The sequence below is a fragment of the Eriocheir sinensis genome, chromosome 9 (genome assembly GCF_024679095.1).
Source record: "Eriocheir sinensis breed Jianghai 21 chromosome 9, ASM2467909v1, whole genome shotgun sequence".
NCBI lineage: Eukaryota > Metazoa > Arthropoda > Malacostraca > Decapoda > Varunidae > Eriocheir > Eriocheir sinensis.
The window spans coordinates 15,493,715-15,513,393 of record NC_066517.1 but is presented as its reverse complement, the minus strand read 5'-3'; the positions used below and the strand labels follow the sequence as shown (position 1 = coordinate 15,513,393).

At 42.9% G+C, this 19,679-nt stretch overlaps 2 protein-coding genes and 1 long non-coding RNA gene across 8 annotated transcripts; 1 reads left to right on the top strand and 2 right to left on the bottom strand.

Moving 5' to 3' along the window:
* Positions 1 to 130: 130 nt before the first annotated feature.
* On the bottom strand, positions 131 to 7,571 carry LOC126995960 (signal recognition particle receptor subunit alpha-like). Of its 3 annotated transcripts, XM_050855892.1 has the most exons (16): positions 7,344 to 7,501; positions 6,300 to 6,660; positions 5,769 to 5,975; positions 5,441 to 5,551; positions 5,164 to 5,266; positions 4,757 to 4,795; positions 4,346 to 4,467; positions 3,979 to 4,125; positions 3,725 to 3,856; positions 3,380 to 3,455; positions 3,012 to 3,178; positions 2,627 to 2,818; positions 2,097 to 2,261; positions 1,859 to 1,993; positions 1,379 to 1,555; positions 131 to 1,016 (listed from the first exon to the last, which is right to left on the bottom strand). In XM_050855892.1, exons 2-16 carry the CDS (start codon positions 6,303 to 6,305, stop codon positions 891 to 893), a joined length of 1,905 nt encoding a protein of 634 aa, XP_050711849.1. In that variant the 5' UTR covers positions 6,306 to 6,660; positions 7,344 to 7,501; the 3' UTR covers positions 131 to 890. The 3 variants fall into 3 exon arrangements, with proteins under 3 accessions (XP_050711849.1, XP_050711847.1, XP_050711848.1); XM_050855890.1 differs by lacking the exon at positions 6,300 to 6,660 and having other exon boundaries at positions 7,344 to 7,571; XM_050855891.1 differs by lacking the exons at positions 4,757 to 4,795; positions 6,300 to 6,660 and having other exon boundaries at positions 7,344 to 7,571.
* A 76-nt stretch (positions 7,572 to 7,647) lies between these two features.
* LOC126995961 (uncharacterized) lies at positions 7,648 to 11,346 on the top strand. Of its 2 annotated transcripts, none has more exons than XR_007750849.1 (4): positions 7,648 to 7,662; positions 8,581 to 8,832; positions 10,744 to 10,916; positions 11,231 to 11,346. It is a non-coding gene; the product is annotated as an uncharacterized LOC126995961 (long non-coding RNA). The 2 variants fall into 2 exon arrangements; XR_007750848.1 differs by lacking the exon at positions 7,648 to 7,662 and adding an exon at positions 7,664 to 7,678.
* A 438-nt stretch (positions 11,347 to 11,784) lies between these two features.
* LOC126995958 (AP-4 complex subunit epsilon-1-like) lies at positions 11,785 to 19,124 on the bottom strand. Of its 3 annotated transcripts, none has more exons than XM_050855887.1 (11): positions 18,958 to 19,124; positions 18,307 to 18,523; positions 16,978 to 17,173; positions 16,378 to 16,574; positions 15,843 to 16,013; positions 15,388 to 15,530; positions 15,028 to 15,225; positions 14,283 to 14,478; positions 13,958 to 14,162; positions 13,128 to 13,779; positions 11,785 to 12,366 (listed from the first exon to the last, which is right to left on the bottom strand). In XM_050855887.1, exons 2-11 carry the CDS (start codon positions 18,484 to 18,486, stop codon positions 12,057 to 12,059), a joined length of 2,448 nt encoding a protein of 815 aa, XP_050711844.1. In that variant the 5' UTR covers positions 18,487 to 18,523; positions 18,958 to 19,124; the 3' UTR covers positions 11,785 to 12,056. The 3 variants fall into 3 exon arrangements, with proteins under 3 accessions (XP_050711844.1, XP_050711845.1, XP_050711846.1); XM_050855888.1 differs by having other exon boundaries at positions 18,844 to 18,962; XM_050855889.1 differs by lacking the exons at positions 16,378 to 16,574; positions 18,307 to 18,523; positions 18,958 to 19,124 and having other exon boundaries at positions 16,978 to 17,125.
* Positions 19,125 to 19,679: the final 555 nt, after the last annotated feature.

Below are 19,679 nucleotides of genomic sequence, written 5' to 3'. Positions count from 1 at the left end.
TAAACTCTGATATACAAATTTTACAACAGAAAACTCAGGCAATGTCATCAATATCTATTTTGGAATACACTGGTAATTTCTTTTGATCACCTCTGTGGTGGATGCATTCAAGGATATAGATACATATTAGTTATTATATATTATCTTTATTAAAGAAATGAATGATGCATATTATGATAATAGGAAGTCCAAGACCAATGCATCAAATCATTACTTAATATCATTGTCATTCATTTACCAAAGGAGTGCAACTGAGCACAAACATATTGCAGTTCATTATACACTTTCCTTGAGTAACATACCATATCATGGACTTAAAAATGGGCAACAAACCAACAAATGGTAGTTTGAGATACACTTGAGAAGATCATTTACATAGACATTTCCCACAAACATTTACCGAGAACTTCACTTAAGTATTCCTGCCACTGAATATAGTGATGCAGTATTAGTGAACAGACATTAAAGTTTACTGAAGTGCCAGTGAAATGTCTCTTACCAACTACACCTACTGTGATCCTACCTCCTGGGAAGGCTTGGGCAGATGCCTTCACTATTCCCATTTATAGATCCCATCTTCAGGGTTGTCTGTGTCTTTATTTAGACACTGTCCTGCCACTTCATAGGGGTTTATTTCCCCCCCCACCTCTATCATTTCCCTATATAGCTACATTTTATAAACACTGGCAATATTATATAATATGACAACAGGAAAGCTTTGTCAGAGGATATGTGGAGGAAACATTTAACTATTGTTCATGACAGTAATACATATAAGTATGTATAAATACTGATACTTTTGACCTTGAAAAATGGTGTAGTTCTCAGAAAACCTGAGTGGGAAAAGACATCATAAATATTGAACACTTGTGTCACAGCCAAAGGTTATCCTATTTCATGAGGGCATGGACCACAGCCTTGGCATCCAGCTGGCGCAGGTCAGTGTAGGTCTGGCCGGTCCCAACAAATACAATGGGCTGACCTGTGATGTATGTCATGGAGATGGCAGCACCGACCTGTGAACAAGGGAAATGTCTGATGAAAGGTTGCTGTTTCATATTTTGAGAAAGTAAGTGAAAACATTGCTGTATACAATTTTTGGGACGCTGTTAGAAATTCTACGCATTATTTTGGGAAAGGACCACAGAAAAGGCTCCCGCATCTTATTTTGAGAAAGGATCAAGCAAGACTAATCTAATCTACTTCCTAGTCTGATTTTTGAACTAATAAGACACTGACAAAAACAAAATATCATATATACCAACAAGGGTTAGTGGAGATATCCAATAAGATGAAGGAAAATCTGCAGACCAAAATAAATAAATAAAAATAAGGCTCCACAAAAGATGAGATTAATAAAAGTAAGTTATCAACCCACCTTATCATCAATGGTGTCAAACTTGGTCAGGAGGATGCCATCTATTATCTGGGGGTTGTTGCTGGTGGAATGGTTGGCCAAAGCACGGTTAAACTTTACCAGCTGGTCCACTGCCTCATTCCCCACCAGAGCCTCGCCCACAAACAAGGTCAGGTCCGGCTCATTCACCAAAATCAGCTGTAATACATTTTGAACTTACGAAACACTAATCCAACTACTGTTTTCTAATGCATAAACCAATCAGAACAAACAATACATCATCAAATTGTTACCATATTATTTTAACATATCATGAGTGAAACTGTGTAAGAATCACTGATGAAGACTCTCCACTACATTCTCTCCCACTCCCTTTTTCCTTTTTTTAAATGCTACTCTAATACCACATTTTCAGCATCAACCTTAGGTGTATTTCACCCACACATAAATAGTTAATCAAAAAAGTCACACATATATATTCCATCTAGACAACACCCATACCTTGGCCAGGGCCCTCATGAGTGGTTCATTGTCTTGCATACGTCCGGCAGTATCAATCAGTACAACGTCATATCCATTCTTGCGGGAGAACTCAATAGCATGGCGTGCGATCTCTGCAGCATCCTTCCCATAGCCCTTATGGGAGGAGAAATGTATTAATATATGGATGGGGATGGGGAAAATTATGATAGTAAAAGAACGATTGGTAGACGACAGACACACACACACACACACACACCTGTTCGAAGAGCTGCACCATGACTTGGCCGTTGTGCCTCTCAGGGGGGTGCAGGGCGTTGAGGTGGTGCATATGGGTGCGCAGCTGCTCCACAGCACCTGCTCTGAAGGTGTCACAGGCCGCAATGAGCACTCGGAAGTTGTTCTCCACCAGCCAGAATGTGATCTATTGGGAGTGGAGGGGAGGCAATGAGTATAAAACAAAACTGGATGGAGTAAAAGTGGGAAAGATGACTTACATATTATCTCTCCTTAAATCTGTTCCTTGGAATCTTATGAACTTTATATTGCTTCATGGGTATTAAGACTTCCTTTTGTTGTTTATCATTAATATTATCATATTCATATGAACCCATTTTCACAGAGGCAAAGTGAGGAGTCAGAAAGCCCGTATGATCATTCTGGTGAATGTTCTAGGCAAAACACAGGTGAAAAAGGTCCAAGTCCCTAACCTCAATATTTCATATTGCAGGTCAAGTAAACAATAACTTGGTGTTATGCTAGGGGTTAAAAAAAATATGACCAAATCACCTTGGCCAGGTTGGTTGACTTGCCAACACCATTCACCCCACAGAAGGCCATGGTGAAGGGGTGGCCAGTCTTCTTGGCCTCCACTACATCTCGGAGAATGTCCAGGCGCCTCTTGGGGGTGAGGAGCTGCACCAGGGACTCTGTGAGAGTGTTGCGCACGGTGGTGGTGACGCCCTCAAAGGTGCCCAGTACCTAGGCCAGGATGAGAAGCAAGATGAGAGAACTGGCTTGCTTTCCAGAATGATTATCATCATAAGGTGTGTAGAAAATCTTACATCCAGAAGGCACAGAGGAAAGTCATTTATTTTCAGATTTTGCTGCTACTTTATTATTTAAAAGGAAATTTTTCATTCTTGAGCAGAAAAACTGTGACAAAAGCACACACCTTTCCCTCCAGCTTCTTGCCAACTGACTGGCACAGCTTCCCAGCAATCTCTGCTGCCACATTCTTTCCAATCAAGTGATCCTTCAGCTTCTCCAAGACAGGCTCAAGGTCAGCCTCACTCAGAGTCTTGCCTCCCACCAACCCTCGGAACATGGAGAAAACGCCACCTGTGGAAAGCAATAGGGTGAAGTCTCTCTCTCTTTCCTTCAGACTAATTAGTAATTTCTTTTTCCTCCTCCATGCATTCATCTTCCTCAGATTTGTAGTCTAATGAATGAATGTAATGTAGTCTAATGTAGTCCTTGTACTTCACTCAGTAATTTAAGAGTTACTGTTTCAGACAGCACAGAGAGGCAGCAATTCCCCACCTTGAGATTTCTTGTCCCGAGTCTCCTTCTCGCTGGGGATGTCCATTCCACGAAGGTTGCCCGACAGTGTCCCAATCTGTGGAGATGTGGGTATGGCTTGAAGGGTTAGAACTTTATATGAGGAAGTTTACACTTGGTGAATTGTATTTGACCACCATTCACAAAATAAGCAAAGGGAGTGGAGCTTCTCTTCCTTTATCTATCTGATTACTGATAGTCTCATAAATCTCAAGATTATCAAATTATATTCAGAATGATCACACAAAACAAAAAAATGAAGATGACAATCAACATTACAACACATCCAAAGCCCCTAAGAGAGGCTGGACAGCAAGAAGCCTTTACCTGGGACTGGTCAGGGAGGAAGTCAGGACGCAGGGAAGACTGTGTGGGGTTACTGCCATTCCCACTCTTGGAAGAATAGTCCAGGCTCTTAGAGTCCTGGCCACAGAGATCCCATACTGTTGCCTCCTTACCCTGGAATGAGAGGGGTCTATTGCACATCTTTTTTTTATTGACAGTTACTGTGTGAGACGAAGATGAAACTTAGGGGGAAATAATGCCAATTTCTATAAATGTCACTCTTGTTAAATCCTCACCTTTTTGCCCTTGGCTTTGGGGCTCTTGGCCTTGTCCATCTTGTTAGCCTTGGGAGTGCCTCGCTTGCCAAACAACTTCTCACGGTTTTTCCTCATTGTCTCTGCATCAAGCTCATCCTGCGTTTTTGCCTCTGTGGCAGTGCCAAGCTGCCGAACGCGGTAATACAATAGTTATTGTGTCACCAAAAGTAACAGTGCCATTTTTTCAGAGTAATAAGGTTAAAGAAATAAAATTGATAATAAGTACATCTGAACTTGTGAGCAAGACTTCATTCCATCTAAAATAGCAAAACTTTTATCATTGGCTGTACAGACTTAGGTAATAATTTACTAATCTATTGGGTGTGCATAAACCACGTTGACTCACCTCCTCCACTCCACCTCCATTAACCATCACATTGTTGCCTGCTTCCTCCTCCTCCTCCTCCTCTTCCTCCTCCTCCTCCTCCTCTTCTTCTACTTCTAATTCTTCTACCCGTGTTTCTTTCCCTGCACAGATAAGATTGTGGTTAGGCTGACACAGCAACACAGTGTATTAGAAATATGTCTATATCTAATTCATTTTATAAAATAGTATTGATTAGTTTGCAAGACAGAATATTTGTATACAGAATTATTTGGCTAATTAAGCTATGAGAGTACTTACTACATTATTAGTGTAGAAAAACCACTCTACCAAATGATTTAAGTTAGTCATTAAGCTGCAGTTAAATTGTCAAAAGACTACACTAAAAAGGAAGGTTTGTTGCCACACTCGTCCCAATAATGCTGTACTTACTGTTGTTATTACATTCAATGTCCTTTCTCTTAGCTTTGTCTGAAAAAAATAAGCCATTTATCAGCATCATAGGCCCTTCACCACCTTAACCATAAGCAAAGGAAGAGCACTGTAAAATATGCAGAAGAGGTGAAGAAGGAGGCAAAAGCAGATGGCATAAGTAGGGATAGAGGGGGCATGAGCAGAGAAAGATTAAATTGGCATGAAAAGTTACTGAAGCAACAACTGTTGCCACCCTCACCTCCACCAATAACACACCAAACCACACCACACCACAACCATCCATCACCCCATCACCTCCCTCACCACCACCACCACCAGCATTATTATTATTATTATTCTAATATTGTGCAGCTTTTATATTTGCAAAGCAATAACAATTTAGCTAATATAAAGAGTGTCCAGACCTTCCTTCTTTGCTGCCCTTTTAGCAGCTGCTGCTGCTTGCTGCTGCCGCTGCTGCTGGTCACTGCCTCCACGCATGATCATTGAGCTCACAGTCTTGGTGGACTACAAAAAAGAAAAGAAAAAATGTATAAAAAATCTAGTCATGAATAACAAGAGAATTGAGACACCCAGAGAGACGTAAAGTAAAACTTGAAAAGTCATAATGCTAATTTCAGTTGCATGGCAGAGTGATTAAAGGAAAACCTGTACTGGACTGATGGAGTCTAGTTACGGTACCTTGACTGACTCATGGAAGCTGCGCGGCTTCTTCATCTCTGCCTTCACCATCTTCGTCTCCGCCTCCGCCATATGTAGGATGCGATGGTAGTCATCCTTGAAGTCTCCACTCTGCAAGATGGGGCAAGGGTGCATGAGAAAGAGGGAAGTAGTTCAAAGACATTCCCAAATGTAACTCAATCATACAGAATTAAAGAAAAGAAAATACAGATCATGTAACCAAAAAAGGCCAAACCAAAGTGTTCTAACCTTCAATATAAATTAATGAAAATATCTAAATCTAGATAATGATTTACAAGACTCCAATAAAAAAGATTTGACAACTCACAGCAATAACTTGGTAGTAGAGTCCCTCCTTCAGCTCATCTCGGTACCTCTCCCTAAACTCGCGCTGGACATCAGAGAGGAACTTGTCAACATACGACAGCTGGAGTATATTCTGGTACACCGCCACAAACAGCAAGTCAAACTCATTGTCTAACTGCTGCTTTAAGGCAAGATTCCCATGCGTGTATATATCCATCCCTCCCCGCTCCTGTCAAGAGATCACGGGGCTGTTAGGTTAGGTATACATGCCTTATGCTAAATTCAGAAATGTGTTGAAAAGTTTTTGACACAAACAATAATAGTCACAGGAACAATGAAAGCAACCAGAAACAGTAAAACTTTCCTGGATGAAGGAGAGGAGAGCCCCCCCATTGAGAGGTTACAAAATAATATATATTCATGTCTCAGGGACCCTAAGGAACCACTCCTTCCCATACGTTTAACCTCTCTACATGAGGGATCCACCCCCTTGATACCTCAAAATTTTTATTATATTTCTGGTTGACATCAAGAAGCAGACCACCAAGCTCACTGTCATCGGCAACACGCTGCTGAGGAAATTCTCTTTCTGCAGCACAGAGGTGAAGTTGGAGTTCAGGAGCCACTGCTACTCTCTCTACTGCAACTCGTTGTGGTCGCTGTATAGGGATGCCTCCATATACCGTCTTAGGGTCTGTCATAACGACATCCTCAATCGGCTTCTGGGGCTTCCTAGATGGACTAGCTCATCCCTAGCCTTCACCGGGCATGGGATAAACTGTCTGGCTGTGCTGCGTCGCCACGCCGCATACAGTATGAGTAGAGCGGAACAATCTGGGAACTCCATCATCACCTCCGTCAGACAGAGCTCGGCCTATGTATGTGGATCTATGCGGCAGGAGTGGCTGGGCCTTCTGTTCGTGTAGATTGTGCATAAATGTGCCGTGCACACGCATATATAATTATAAGCTGTCAAATATTTAAGCATATATGTATCTCAGTTGATCTCGTTCGTTTACATGTCCTGTTTTTTTATATATGCCGCTGGGTGAAATAAAACTATTATTATTTTTATTATTCATCAGCTTGTGTGAAAGGATTCTGAAAAATATAAGCAGGTGCCATTTTTTTATTTACCAGATTGTGTACCTAACAGAAATCGTATTAGTATAATAAGTGAAGTACTAAGGCTCAGTCTATAGCTATCATGGCTCCACACACGTTTTACCCGTTACGATCAGTTAAGTGCTACATGCCCTATCTGCTAAATTTTGATGTAAGGAGTATAATCTTTATAGTGTTTAAAGATCAAATGCTCAGGGGCCTAAATTTCCCACGAGAGGAGTGAGAGCAGCGCAGTATGGAAATTTACCACAACGTTTTGGTAATAAATGGTGCGGAGGCATTTTGCTCTGTACATTTTCATACAAATGCTACTGACCCTATAAGTCCCCATATATCACCTTTTTGGGCACGCTAGCATGTTACAAGCCAGCTCATTGTTGGTAGTGAGTGCTAGATACAAGGCAAAACGTTTCACTCTCATCCCTGAACCCCCCAAGGAAAAAAATGGTTGTTATCAGATAGGCCTGCGTACCTGTAGCACCACATTCCTGATGAGGGCATTTATGGCATCTATGGAGGTTTTGAGCTGCTGTGCCACATCCTGAAAGTACCACAGCACCAGGCCGCCCTTGGTAATGACGGCGAAGAAGTCCAACATCTTGTAGAGGGTCTTGTGGACTCGTTGTTATTGTTGCTATTGCGTCACAGCTGTTCATTTAGTGGGCTGGGCTCGGTCTGGGTCTCGGCTCGTCCAACCTTCGACTTCTCGCTGACGTCTTGGCCTCGCAATGAAGTCTATGTGACTATTGTGTAGGAAGAAGAGTTTAAAGTCCTTCACTGGAGTACTTAAAGTGAAATATGGGATTCGTAAGCTAAAATTAAGTTGGTAGTTTCGAAGATCGAGGTGTAGTGAGGAGGTTAAGTTGTGGAGGCCGAGGAGGAGGGTGTGGAGGTCGAGGAGGAGGTTTTGGAGGTTGAGCAGAAACTGGGGGTGGTTGTAGAGGTCGAGTAGGAGGTTATGGGGTTTGAGGGGAAGGTTGTGATGGTTGAGGAAAAGGCTTTGGAGTCCGAGAAAGAGCTAGGGGGTGGGGGAGGGATGAGGCCGACGAAGAGGATCGAGTTGAAGAAGAGGTTGTGGAGGCCGAGGAGATTGTAGGGATTGAGGAAGTGGTGGTTATGGAGGTCGAAGAGGAGATTGCGGCCCTTGCGGAGTATAGGAGGAAGGAGTGTTATAGGGTGTATAGGAGGAAGGAGTGTTATAGGGTGTATGGGAGGAAGTGGTGGTTAAGAAGGAGGTTGTGGAAGTAATGTTCCTGATGTAAAGTGGCAAAAAAATCACATGCATTATCTAATGATATCTTGACCATGGATCGTGTCGCCTGAGACTCGCCTCCAAGCACTTACCTCCATGGTTCCAGTGCGTGGGAATTAATGAAGTTCAAGAAGTTAGCCTTCCCAGATCGAGGCATAGATAGGCATCTACGGTCCGCTGTCTATCACAAGATAACAATCGCAAAACATCCTTAATAGGAACCATTCGAAGCATCGAATCGTTCTTTTTTCTACTGTCAAGGTCAAGGAAGAAGCTCTCCTTGTCTTTGGTCGGGGCTAGGGTTAGGATAGGAACGCTGTGTAACCACAGATAAGTAACTAGAGGATCTCTGGTATAGCTATACCTATATATTTTGAGAACCTTTAAATTGTTGTAGATTTAAATGTCTATCAGACCTAAATCAACCTTTCCCGATGTTTTATTATTATTTTTACAGCAATTAGTAAATAGAATACGAACAAGAAGGCTGTTAAATTGACCAGCAGTAGAGCCGTTGGATGGGCCATTCATGCACCCTCGCCACCATCATCACCATCAGGACAGGCGCACCAACACCGTCCAACAGCTGAGCGACCATCCGCCATACTACTCTCCGGCCTCTGGAAGTCTCCTCGACTCTCAAAATGATGAATAAGATCCTCTCCATGCTGCCCATCGGGGCGCGGCAAGTCCAACAGCTCCAGTTGTGGTAAGGGACCCCTAAATGACCCACATTAGTAACATATAAGCTCAGGAAACAACATAATCGTGTGTATTATCCGTCAGGAAGGATTGCATCATTAACCCCGTTTATCGGTTGCGGCGGTTATTTTTATTTTTATTTTTTGTTGTACGAAAAGCTGCCGCTTTCCCTTATTAGAAAACATGTACATGATTTGAATGAGTCTACGCGGAGACTATATTGTTCAGGTTTTGGTAGCCGGTAAACGTTGCAAGGGCTACCCTGTACAAGGCAGGGGTCACCGAGGGCTGCACCACACCGGTTATCTCTCCTCTCACCTGGTTCTCTCACCTGGTGGGCTTCCCAGAACCCGGTAGACACAGGGCCCAAAAGGAAGCCGCACTCTGCTGATGCGCCAGCCCGACTAATTCAGTAACCTCCTTACATACAAATACATGTGCTATAGACAGAGCTGGAATTGTGCATCATGTGCAGCAAAGTAAATAATCAAGTAATAATATGTAAATGAATAAACTAAAATGTAAAAAGTCTGTCACCGAGATAAGCAGCAAGGGATGCTTTAAATGCCGAGAGTGAATTAGCTGCAACAACATGCTGGGGAAGAGAGTTCCACAGCAAAATACCTCTTGCGGATCTCTAATTCAGTTCTTATGTGTGCAACCTTATACTGATGGCCTCTTGTGGTGCCTAGAGGTGGACTGACAAACATATCCTTGGGGGCAATAGCACAGAAACCGTGAAATATTTGCCAATACTTTACCATGTCATGTCGTAGCAGCCGACCATGGACAGAGTAGAAGTCCAAAGCCTTCAGTCTCTGGGAATAACTTAGATGCTCCATACCTCTAATGTTCCTGGTCCAACGTCTCTGCACTGACTCAAGTAAGTTGAGATCAGTAATATATCCCAGATTCCACACAGCTGAACAATATTCAAGTAAAGGCCGAATGTGCGTCACATAAATAGGGACAAGAAAGGAAGCATCGCGATTAACTGTAGAGTTAAGTAGATTTTGAGCCATGCCACCTGCTTTCTGGACGACGTTCTGTATGTGCTGGTGAAATTTTAAGGAAGAATCAACATTAACCCCAAGGTCCATTGCAGAATCTTTAACTGGAATAGGAATGCCATTTAGATAATACATACCAGAGGCCGGTAAACCCGACAAGTCCACGGTCCACCTTTGGAATTTGACAACCACACATTTATTAATGTTCATGGATAAACCCCAAGACAATGCAGCTTTGTAAAGATTATCAATATCTCTTTGACAAGATGCCATGTTTTGGTGAGCAGTATGCACACAGTTAGTCTCAATTGAAATATACAATTTAAGGTCATCACCAAAATTTTTTGTATGGGAACTAATGTCATGAGTAAGAAAGTTAATATATAGAAGAAATAGAAGTGGACCAAGAACTGAACCCTGGGGCACTCCACTGACCACCCCTCCCTGCCTGTTCCCCACAACCTTGGGTACCCTTTTATAGGGTCAAATTTCCTAAAACTAAAAATATTTATTAAATGAGCTAGAGTGGACCTCCACCATTAACATAGCCTAACAAATTGTTGTCTATCACTGCTGCTGTGAACAGCCACTCCAAACTGGGCTCAGCAAATAGCTGCACTAATATGGTTTATTGACCTTCAGACTATGGCCTCATAGTCCTGTGGTGCCTAATTTTACTTATCCTGTTTTACTTTTTCCTTATTATTTTCTTCATTCTTGATGCATGTCACCTTTGCTTTCCTCCAGTTGTGTGATTGCTCTTTGATATCTAATAAGACTGAAAAGATGTCAGCTAATGGCTATCTGAAAGGCTCTCCACAAGCTTGGTTTAGTCACTTTTTGCTGAATGTCTTATAATAGGTTTGGATTTTCTTCAATGAAAAATCATGAGCACCAATGTCTTTCAGGATTCCCTCACTGGCTGGCTTTGGAGCAGGAGCAGCAGGTCTGGGGCTGTACGTGACAGACTGGAAGGCTGTTTGTCAATTTATTCCCTTCTATGGTGGCCGCTTCAAGGAGGAGGCGGAGGAGTAAGAGGCCCTGAGGATCACCACTTCAGCTGGGTGGCCTAGTCATGCAGGTGGGTGAGTTTGTATGTGTAGTATTTTGTTTACTTATGTTGCTTTCAGTTATGAGTAAGAAAAGTTAAGATAAATGTGGAAATTTTGATATATCTTGTGGAAGAAACCCTGAATGGTTTGGTGGACATAATCCTTCACACTAAGTGGAAGATATATGAGTCAGCTATTCACTCATTCCTGCTTACCTAAGGATCACAGACACCGATTGGATGTTGGGAGATCAGTTTATAGGTTAGCCTAATTTAAGTGTCTTATATAACCTTAATTAAGAGGGTAAAGAAAAAATTATGAGGTTTATCTTTCCTCATTCCAGAAATATGGCTCACCATCATCATGTAAGATGTAATGTTTGGAAAGCAACCATTTCCATGCTGCGTATGTGCATATGTATAAAGTCATCAGTAAGTTAATAAAGTATTTGATATACAAGGAGAGTTCCCTCCCACTTTTAGGTCCTACTCAGTCATAACTTTATCAGTACTCTGTGAAAGTTGCAGTGTATACAGTTCCTTCAGGGCCAATTAAAATATTGTAGTTATGCTTTTTAAGGAAAAATATTACACCATTATTTGAATTAGGCTTTCAACATTCACTTTTTAATGTACATTTATTCTTTAAATGGAAGAAAATACAGGAATCAAAGTTATACTTGGGATTTACTTGAGTAGCCTTAGTGTAGAACAGTATGATGTCCTTCCTATTCTAGGTTAACCAAAGGAAGTCTTCCCTTGGCAAAAATATGTTTCCACTAACACTCCACTGATACCTTTTTCACTAACAACTTGGGTTTACCTCCTCAAGCTGGTTAGATTGCTACTCATTGTATTAAAAACTTAAATATATCTAAGGAAAATAAGTTAATGTGAATTAAATATATTAAAAATTTAATGAAAATAACAGTACACAAAGAAAATTCCCAATCTTATTTATGTGAAAATATGTAAACTTGATAAAATAATAAGTATCAAGCAGATAAGTCTCATATAGTACAAAAGGGAGCTTTACAATGTATACTGGCAACAGTTATCACAAGAAAACCACACACAAGTAAAATCTAGGACCATTAAATGACATCACATGGAGCAAGCAGCACACACACACACAACACACATACATACACACATACACACAAAGGGTCACTACTTTATCCTCGCCATGCCTAGGCCAGCCAGCAGTGCCTGAGTCAGTTGGGATCGAGGGTCAGGTGTCTTGTCTTGTTCTGTCTCGCACCGGTCCTCTTGAGCTTCATCGGCCATCTCAACACTTCCCTCTGTTACCTCGTCTTCATCCTCATCCTCCCCGGCCCTCAGGAGAGTAGTCAGCAAGCCCTCTGGGGGGGACATCGGGTCACTACGGGTCCGGTTCAAGTCCTCGCCCTCTGACCCTTGGCGGATACGGCCAGTTGTGCTCCACACCCGGCGGCTGGGCACCACCATACTGCTGCTGCCTCTGCCAAGCCAAGGAGTGACCAATTATTCCAACCTCACAGATCCTTCATCCCCCTAACACCTCTGACTATTCCTTATAGGGGAGGTTACAAAAGAAAGTCTACATTTATTCCATCCTGTCCATTCCCTCTCTCCATAAGTCAGAGGTAAAAAAAATCAAGGAAAGGATAATCCAAACAAGATCTTTTAAATGAAAATGTATACAGATAGGTTTAGCATAGATGAGGAAAGTAAAGTGGTGATTTATGGAATGGTTGAGGTGATCAGGCATTGACCCAGGTGGTTTGGTCAACTGGAGAAGAGAAAGGAAAGAGTTGATTTTAAAAGGTGTATTTACAGGAACAATGTAGATATAATAGTTGCAAGTGGATTCCCCTATAAAATGAGAAGACAAAATTTTAGCATAATTCAGAGGCAGAGGATATGAGCAGGGACTAGAGCATATGAATATGGAATCACTAAGCCAACACAAGCAGGTGGAGACTTGCCATAGCCTCTTTAACCCCTTCACTCCGACGGCATCACCTTATGGAAAGGGTTAGTCCTCTTCTAAACCTCTAAAGAGAAAATGGAAGAGGATTGAGAGGTTTAGAAGAGGATTAATCCTCTTCCATTTCTTCTTGACCCTTTCGATACTGTGACTCCGACGTCTGCATCACGGATGGAAAGGGTTAAGGAGATATTAAGTCAATGGAAAAGGCATTGATAGAGAGATGAGTCGAAGCAACCAGGAATTCATATGTTGGTGCTGTGTTCTGATACCTGTTCAGTAGAGTGCTGCCATGACTAGTGAACGTGAGGCTGGTGTTGGTGGAGGAGCGGCCATCATCAGAGCCAGTGGTGGTGCTGCTGCCCCAGTGGGTGTCGGGTGCCTCATGTGGACTGGTGGGCCCTGGGGCCTCACTGGTGAAGGGCTTGAAAGGGGTGGCACCGTGCTCCAGACTCTCCACCACATACCCATCTAGGAAGCTGAGGGTCAGGTCCACGGGCACCCTTTGGTTGAGGATGTTCTCTTGCCTCTGAAGAACTCGCAGACTCAGTTTAGGGTTGGTCAGCCAGCGGCAAATCTCACTTGCCCTTTGCAAGAGTGCGGCATCACAGCTTCCATTGGCTGTGTACGGCCTCAGGAAGGACAGGATCTCAGGGCGTTCACTCTCGTCATTGAGTCCGATGTTTTTAAGGCACTGGAAGACTGCCATGTCACTCTCCCCAAGACTAAAATCCTTGAGCCTCTCCAAAAATGTGTCCGTGAAGTACTTGGAGACCTGTCTTGGATCTCGGGCATAGTGCAGGTTGAGAACTGATGCAACCAACAGAATAAAGGCCTCTGGGAGAGAGTTATAACTGAGCAGCTTCAACAGCAGCTCCTGAGATGACTCTATTGATGCTTGGACTCTCTGCTCATTCTGAAATCCTAAACCAAATCCATCATTAGTCATTTAATCTATCAACATCTGTGCAATCGAAATTCCCACTTAATCATTTCAATTCACAAATGTATTCCAGCCATTACGATTAAGATTACAAACATTCCTTTATTCCATATGTACTGGAATCAGTGAGTGGTGATAGAGAGTCTTGATGAGCATTACCTCTTTCTATGACTTGAATGAGTGCTTTAATGATCCTCTTGTCTGGGTTGGGGTTGGTGAGCATGACAGGAGACACCACCTCCACACACCATGCTACATCCTGGCAGTGCTGGCCCAGGATGGTTGCCAACTCCTGCACAATGACCCTCTGTGTGGCCTCGTCCTTGATGCGTCCAGAAAACTCCAGGAGGGTAGTGCAAACAGCCTGGGTGAAGATCAGAAAAAAATACTTCAACTGTGGCCTTCCTCTAATTGATCTGCCTTTTTTTATTTAGATATCAAACAAAATAGTTAAGAGGGGAAATAATACTTGAACAAAGCCTACCTGGTAATTATATATATTAGCCATGGAACAGAGGAGTTTAAGTGTCTTGGCCTGCAGGTTTTGGTCTGAGTGGTAGAGACAATCCAGCACAGCCTCCAGGTGGCCCGGTGTGAGGGTTTCCTCCAGCACCGAAAACACGCTGGCCAGAGCCTTCAACCCAACGTATTTGAGGTCCACATTTGAACTTTTCAGGAAGCTGCAGAAAAAAGACAAACCTTTACAAGATTAAGCAAGAAACATTTCACATTTGGAGATGGTAAAAGTTTATGAAAACTTTCTAAGGATGATTATAGTTATATACTACGTACAGTCTGTCAATGAAAGGGTTTAGAACTGCTTAGATATACATAAACAATATATGTTTAGTAAGTAGGCAATGACTGACTTTGAAATTAACCCAGAATTGCTTATTATTAAAACCATCAGTCTAAGTCATCCAAACATCACTTTATACCCACACTCCTCCCATGGTGTAGTGGTTAAGGTCTCAGTTTGTCAATGCAACTGACTGTGATTTGTGCCTTGCTCAGGCTGCAAGGTATTTCTTCTGACAGGGAGCAATAACTGTCCTCCCTGAGCGAGGGGGATTGGAGTGTGCAGTGCATGAGGTCCCATCTTTGCTCATAGATGGACAAACAAGCTATAAAGCTCTCTCTGGGAGGGTACTGGCTGGTTATCACAAGTCCAGCATTTGATTAGACTGTGAGTAAATTACACTGCTATGCAAGATGCACCCCAAACTCACCCCAGCACCACCTTCAGTATGCTGATGGTGAGTTGTTCACCACGGTAGGGTAGCGCTGTAGCTGTGAACACAGACTCCAACAACACAGCATACAAGGCCATCTCCTTGCCTCCCCAGGGTTGGCTCAGCACCTCATTCACTGCTTCCATCACCTCCTCAGGCACCTGCCATTCTTTTGATGAAAGCTGCTGCAAAACCCTGTAAGGAGACCAAGAGTAAGTTGAATGAAGAATAAATGGCTGAAAATACAGCTACCCAAACTTTTCTGTCACCAAACAGCAGATGCTACTCTTCTACAGTAATTGTGATATAGCACAAACAACTTTTGTGCAGCAACCCTTTAGTGTCCCATTTTGTCACCTGAGCATCTGGATCTGCACAAAGGGGGCAGGCAGGGCATTCACTTGGTAGTCCTTGGGAAGGGTACCATTGAGAGCCTGCGTTAGGAGGTGGGAAGCACTGCGGCCCAGCTGGTCACGCAGAGATGCTTTCTGACTGCACACCTGCATGGTAGATGACATGGTCTTAATGAAAACTTAAGAAGCTGTGAAAGTCTTCTACTGTTTTCCTTTTTCCTTCAAAAGAGGGAAATGTTAAGATGCCTATGGTAATGAATTTACCTCAGTAGGATTTTAAACATTCCTCAAATCTATTTTTAATATCAGTCCACAAAGTAGTCATAAAACAAGGTCACACTTCAAATATGAAATAGACTACATAAGAGAAAGAAAAAAAGCCATGCAATAGATAAAAACATGGCTGGATAAGACAGCAAATAGGCCACACAACAAGCATCACAGACAAGAGCATGGTACCTTGTACACCTTGGCCAACGCAGACACAGCAGCAAGGGCCACCGCTGGGTCCTGGTCAGTGAGGAGGTGGAGGAGGTGAGGCACCTGGTCACCTGCTGTCTCCTGGAGCTCCTGGCCACACCTGACTGCTACCACGCCCACCATAGCTGCCGCACGCCGCCTTATGTACACCTGGTGATGCACAGTAATGCAATAAGCCATTAGTCATTGTTAGCCAAACTAATTTCATTAATTGCTCGTAGAAGTGTCAATTTGTATCAAATATCACTGCTTCAATCAGTAAGCTGAACGAAAACAAGGGTTTATGATTTCTCCAACTAAAATTTTAAGGAGAGGGAGTTTAGATGATGTATTTTAATTAATGTTATGTAGAATCAAAATAAAGACAATAGCAACGACTCATACCCTTCTGCATATTCATCCTTCCTCCATCAATAGAGTGAGGAAAGACATGCTACCATCAAAACAAATTACACCAGCATCCCTCATATATCCTTAACACCAGCAAAGCAAAAGCTGCCACTGCCCTCAGTACCTGTTGGTGTGCGAGGCAGTGTGTGAGGGCGAGGATGACTATTGGGGTGAGGTCTGGTGTGAGCACGGTGGGCAGGGAAGCAAGGGATGCTGCCACGTGGAGTGCATTAGGGGATGCTAAATCACGCTGAATTGTGTTGACTAGAAGCAAAGTGAGCTCTGACCCAGGTCCCAGGGACTGACTCACGAACAGGTACCCTACAAAATACAAAGAATGAGAACGGAGAACTGCTTTGAAGTATGAATTAAGAGCTATGTTATGCCATTGGTATTAAATGAAGATAAAAATCCTGGTGAATTGTTTTCTTGTTACAAATATATTTTTATTGCTTGATCTTATCGGGAACATTAAAACAAACATTTAACCCAATAAATTAATCTATAAACTGCAACACCCCTCATTGGGCCATTCCTGAGCAAATGATACAAGGCATCATCTGTCAACCCCTGGTGGTCATGATGGAGGATGGAATGTTGAGTTTTGACAAGAAAAATACATGGAAATATATAGTTTAAAAAACATGAAAATTGAGCATGAAGAATTTTCCTAAATACATAAAAGAATAAATAACAAATCTCGCATCAACATATAGATACACACCAATCTTTTTATATAGGATGTTTGTGCTTTGAGTTAGCTTGATAGCATGGATGTGCAGGCTGGGGAGGGAGTAGCCACGTGCTGCCACCACAAGGGCTCGACACAACACATCCGCCACTACTGCGCCACTCACTCCAGGGGAGGAGACGAGCTTGACCCACTCGCGGCTCTCATGTTCCACACAATGCTCTTCTTCCTGTAAAATACGTTGGAGATATTAGGTGGTGTGTGTCAGTCCTCCTTCTGGAGGGCAAGAAATACGGGTAATACTTTATAAGAAGTCCGCCTCCCCCTTCGCCACTCTAGCCCCCCCTACCCCCCAAGACAAGCCTGGGGAACTGTGGGGAACCGGGGTTTGTGGGGGGGAAGCCAAAATCACTGAAAAATGGGCTTCCAAAATTTCCCCAGAAAAATACCTAAATGAAGGAAAATTCCCTAGTCTCGAAAGTAAGGAAAGTCTCAACTTTATAAATAACAGCCCCCCTCGCCCCCCTGCTAACCAAGGGGGGCCATGCCCCTCTTGGACCCCCCCCACATGTATGATGCGCCGGAAAATCTTTTTTTTTCGGTGGGGAGCATATTTAAACTACTCCAACCAAACTTTACGACCTGTTAATGAGGGGGCTTTACCCCCCTCGACCCCCCTCCTAACCAAGGGGGGCTGTGCCCCCCCTGGACCCCCCCCACTTCCAAAATTTTCCTAGAAAAATTCCTAAATTGAGGAAAATTCCCTACATGGGGGGGGGGGCGCAGCCCCCCTTGGTTAGGAGGGGGGCGAAGCCCCCTCATTAGCAGGTCGTAAAGTTCGGTTGGAGTAATTTAAATATGCTCCCCACCAAAACAAACAAAAAAAAAAAATTCCGGTGCATCATACATGTGGGGGGTCCAGAGGGGGGCGCAGCCCCCCTTGGTTAGCAGGGGGGCGAGGGGAGCTGTTAGGTTGTAAAGTTAGTACTTTCCTTACTTTCGAGGTTAGGGAATTTTCCTTCATTTAGGGATTTTTCTAGGGAAATTTTGGAAGCCTATTTTTCAGTGATTTTGGCTTCCCCCCCAAACCCCGGTTCCCCACAGTTCCCCAGGCTTGTCTTGGGGGGTAGGGGGGGCTGGAGTGGCGAAGGGGGAGGCGGACTTCTTATAAAGTATTGCTGAAATACGTACATACATACTATGCAGACACAAAGATTCATTATCCTGAAAGAACAAAAACACCACCAAAGTGTTTTCATCCTTATTAACTTTATATAAATCATGACCTGTCTGCTTTAATGGGAGACTTTAATGAGAAATTCACCACTAGTTTGGAGGAATAACGGAAACTCTTGGTCTGACCTGCTTAGATATCCTTTGAGCAGCCTGAAGCTTCTCAACAAAGGTGATGAGGCCAAGGGATACATTCTTGAGGCCAAGCAAACCAACGGCGCCATGCTTAGTTATGCTGCCACTGCTGCTGCTCGCCCCAAACACACTGTGCACCAAGCCACTCAGGGTCTTCTCCAGCACCCCAGACATCTCTATCTACTCTTCCTTAGGCCTCTTCCACGCATTGCTGGGAGATACATACTTTATTACATATGCTGGACACTTAAGTTTTACTCACCTGATGAACTTTATTGCCCCCAAAATCAAAGTGAGAGAGAGAGATACAAAGACAGACGGGCAGATAGACATTATTACATACATACAAATAGAGAGAGAGGAAACAAGATCACACAAATAACCACACACTGAAAAAGAGAGAAAAAAAAAATAATGACAGCACTGATAACGTAGGATAACAATAAAATATGAGTCATCACATTGTCATCCCCCCCTCCCCCCCCCTTTTGGTCAGCTCTGCCCCTCCCGTCACCCTCGACACAGCCTCACCTAACATGACATTGGTGGCACGCCCGAGCCCTGTCTGGCATCCTTGTTTTTTATTACGCACTAATTAACCTTCTGTGACCCCTGTGGGCTTGGCCGTGCACCTGTGGGCCTCACCTGGGGCTGTTGTTGTTGTTTTTGTGGTCCTCCTGACACATCTGAGGTCATGTAAACAAACCAAATGTATTGCCAACACAAACTTTCACTTATCGCCTTATCAGAATGTATCTACTGCCGCGTATATCCGATAAGACCTCTAACATTACATAACAATTAAAGCCTTCTTACATCTACTAGCATACTACTTATGATACGTTTTATTATCCTTTTCAATATCACCTAAGAAATAACATTAGGACTGAAAATTTTAGATGTGGTAATAATGTGTCATTCTATCCACATCAACATCTGCAATAATAAACCTTGAACTGAACTGAACTTGGCATAACACAGGGAATATTATACCTTTTGTTATGCTTTTCATATCTTAAATACTGATGAAAGGATTGGGATTGGAGCCTTTCATGGGGTCTTTCAGGTTAATCGCCGTATAGCTAATATTGCATAAATAGACATACAGGTGTATATCTAAAAGCATAAACTTAGTAAAAAGATCAGAGAAATATAAATAGAATGGTTTATGAGAAGAGAACGTCCTAGGGGATAAAATGCACGGTTTCGATTTGCGTATTCCCATGGAGTGAGTGTTGTTTCTCATGACACAATGGAATTTTTTGTTAAGCTTACACATATTATTTAGTGAGTTATCCCCGGAAATAATGATAATGATAAAAAGTGTTGAGGATGAGGGAAGCCGAAATATTGACCGCAAAATTGAT

Coding starts and splice junctions, on each gene's coding strand:
- LOC126995958 (XM_050855887.1), bottom strand. CDS start 18,486: ATGTCTGGGGTGCTGGAGAAGACCCTGAGTGGCTTGGTGCACAGTGTG. Junction 15,531..15,842: donor CGTTGGCCAAGGTGTACAAG/GTACCATGCTCT, acceptor TCTACCATGCAG/GTGTGCAGTCAGAAAGCATC. Junction 14,163..14,282: donor CTAATATATATAATTACCAG/GTAGGCTTTGTT, acceptor ATCTTCACCCAG/GCTGTTTGCACTACCCTCCT.
- LOC126995960 (XM_050855890.1), bottom strand. CDS start 7,469: ATGTTGGACTTCTTCGCCGTCATTACCAAGGGCGGCCTGGTGCTGTGG. Junction 4,126..4,345: donor ATGGAGGTGGAGTGGAGGAG/GTGAGTCAACGT, acceptor CGCGTTCGGCAG/CTTGGCACTGCCACAGAGGC. Junction 2,819..3,011: donor GCAAGAAGCTGGAGGGAAAG/GTGTGTGCTTTT, acceptor ATCCTGGCCTAG/GTACTGGGCACCTTTGAGGG.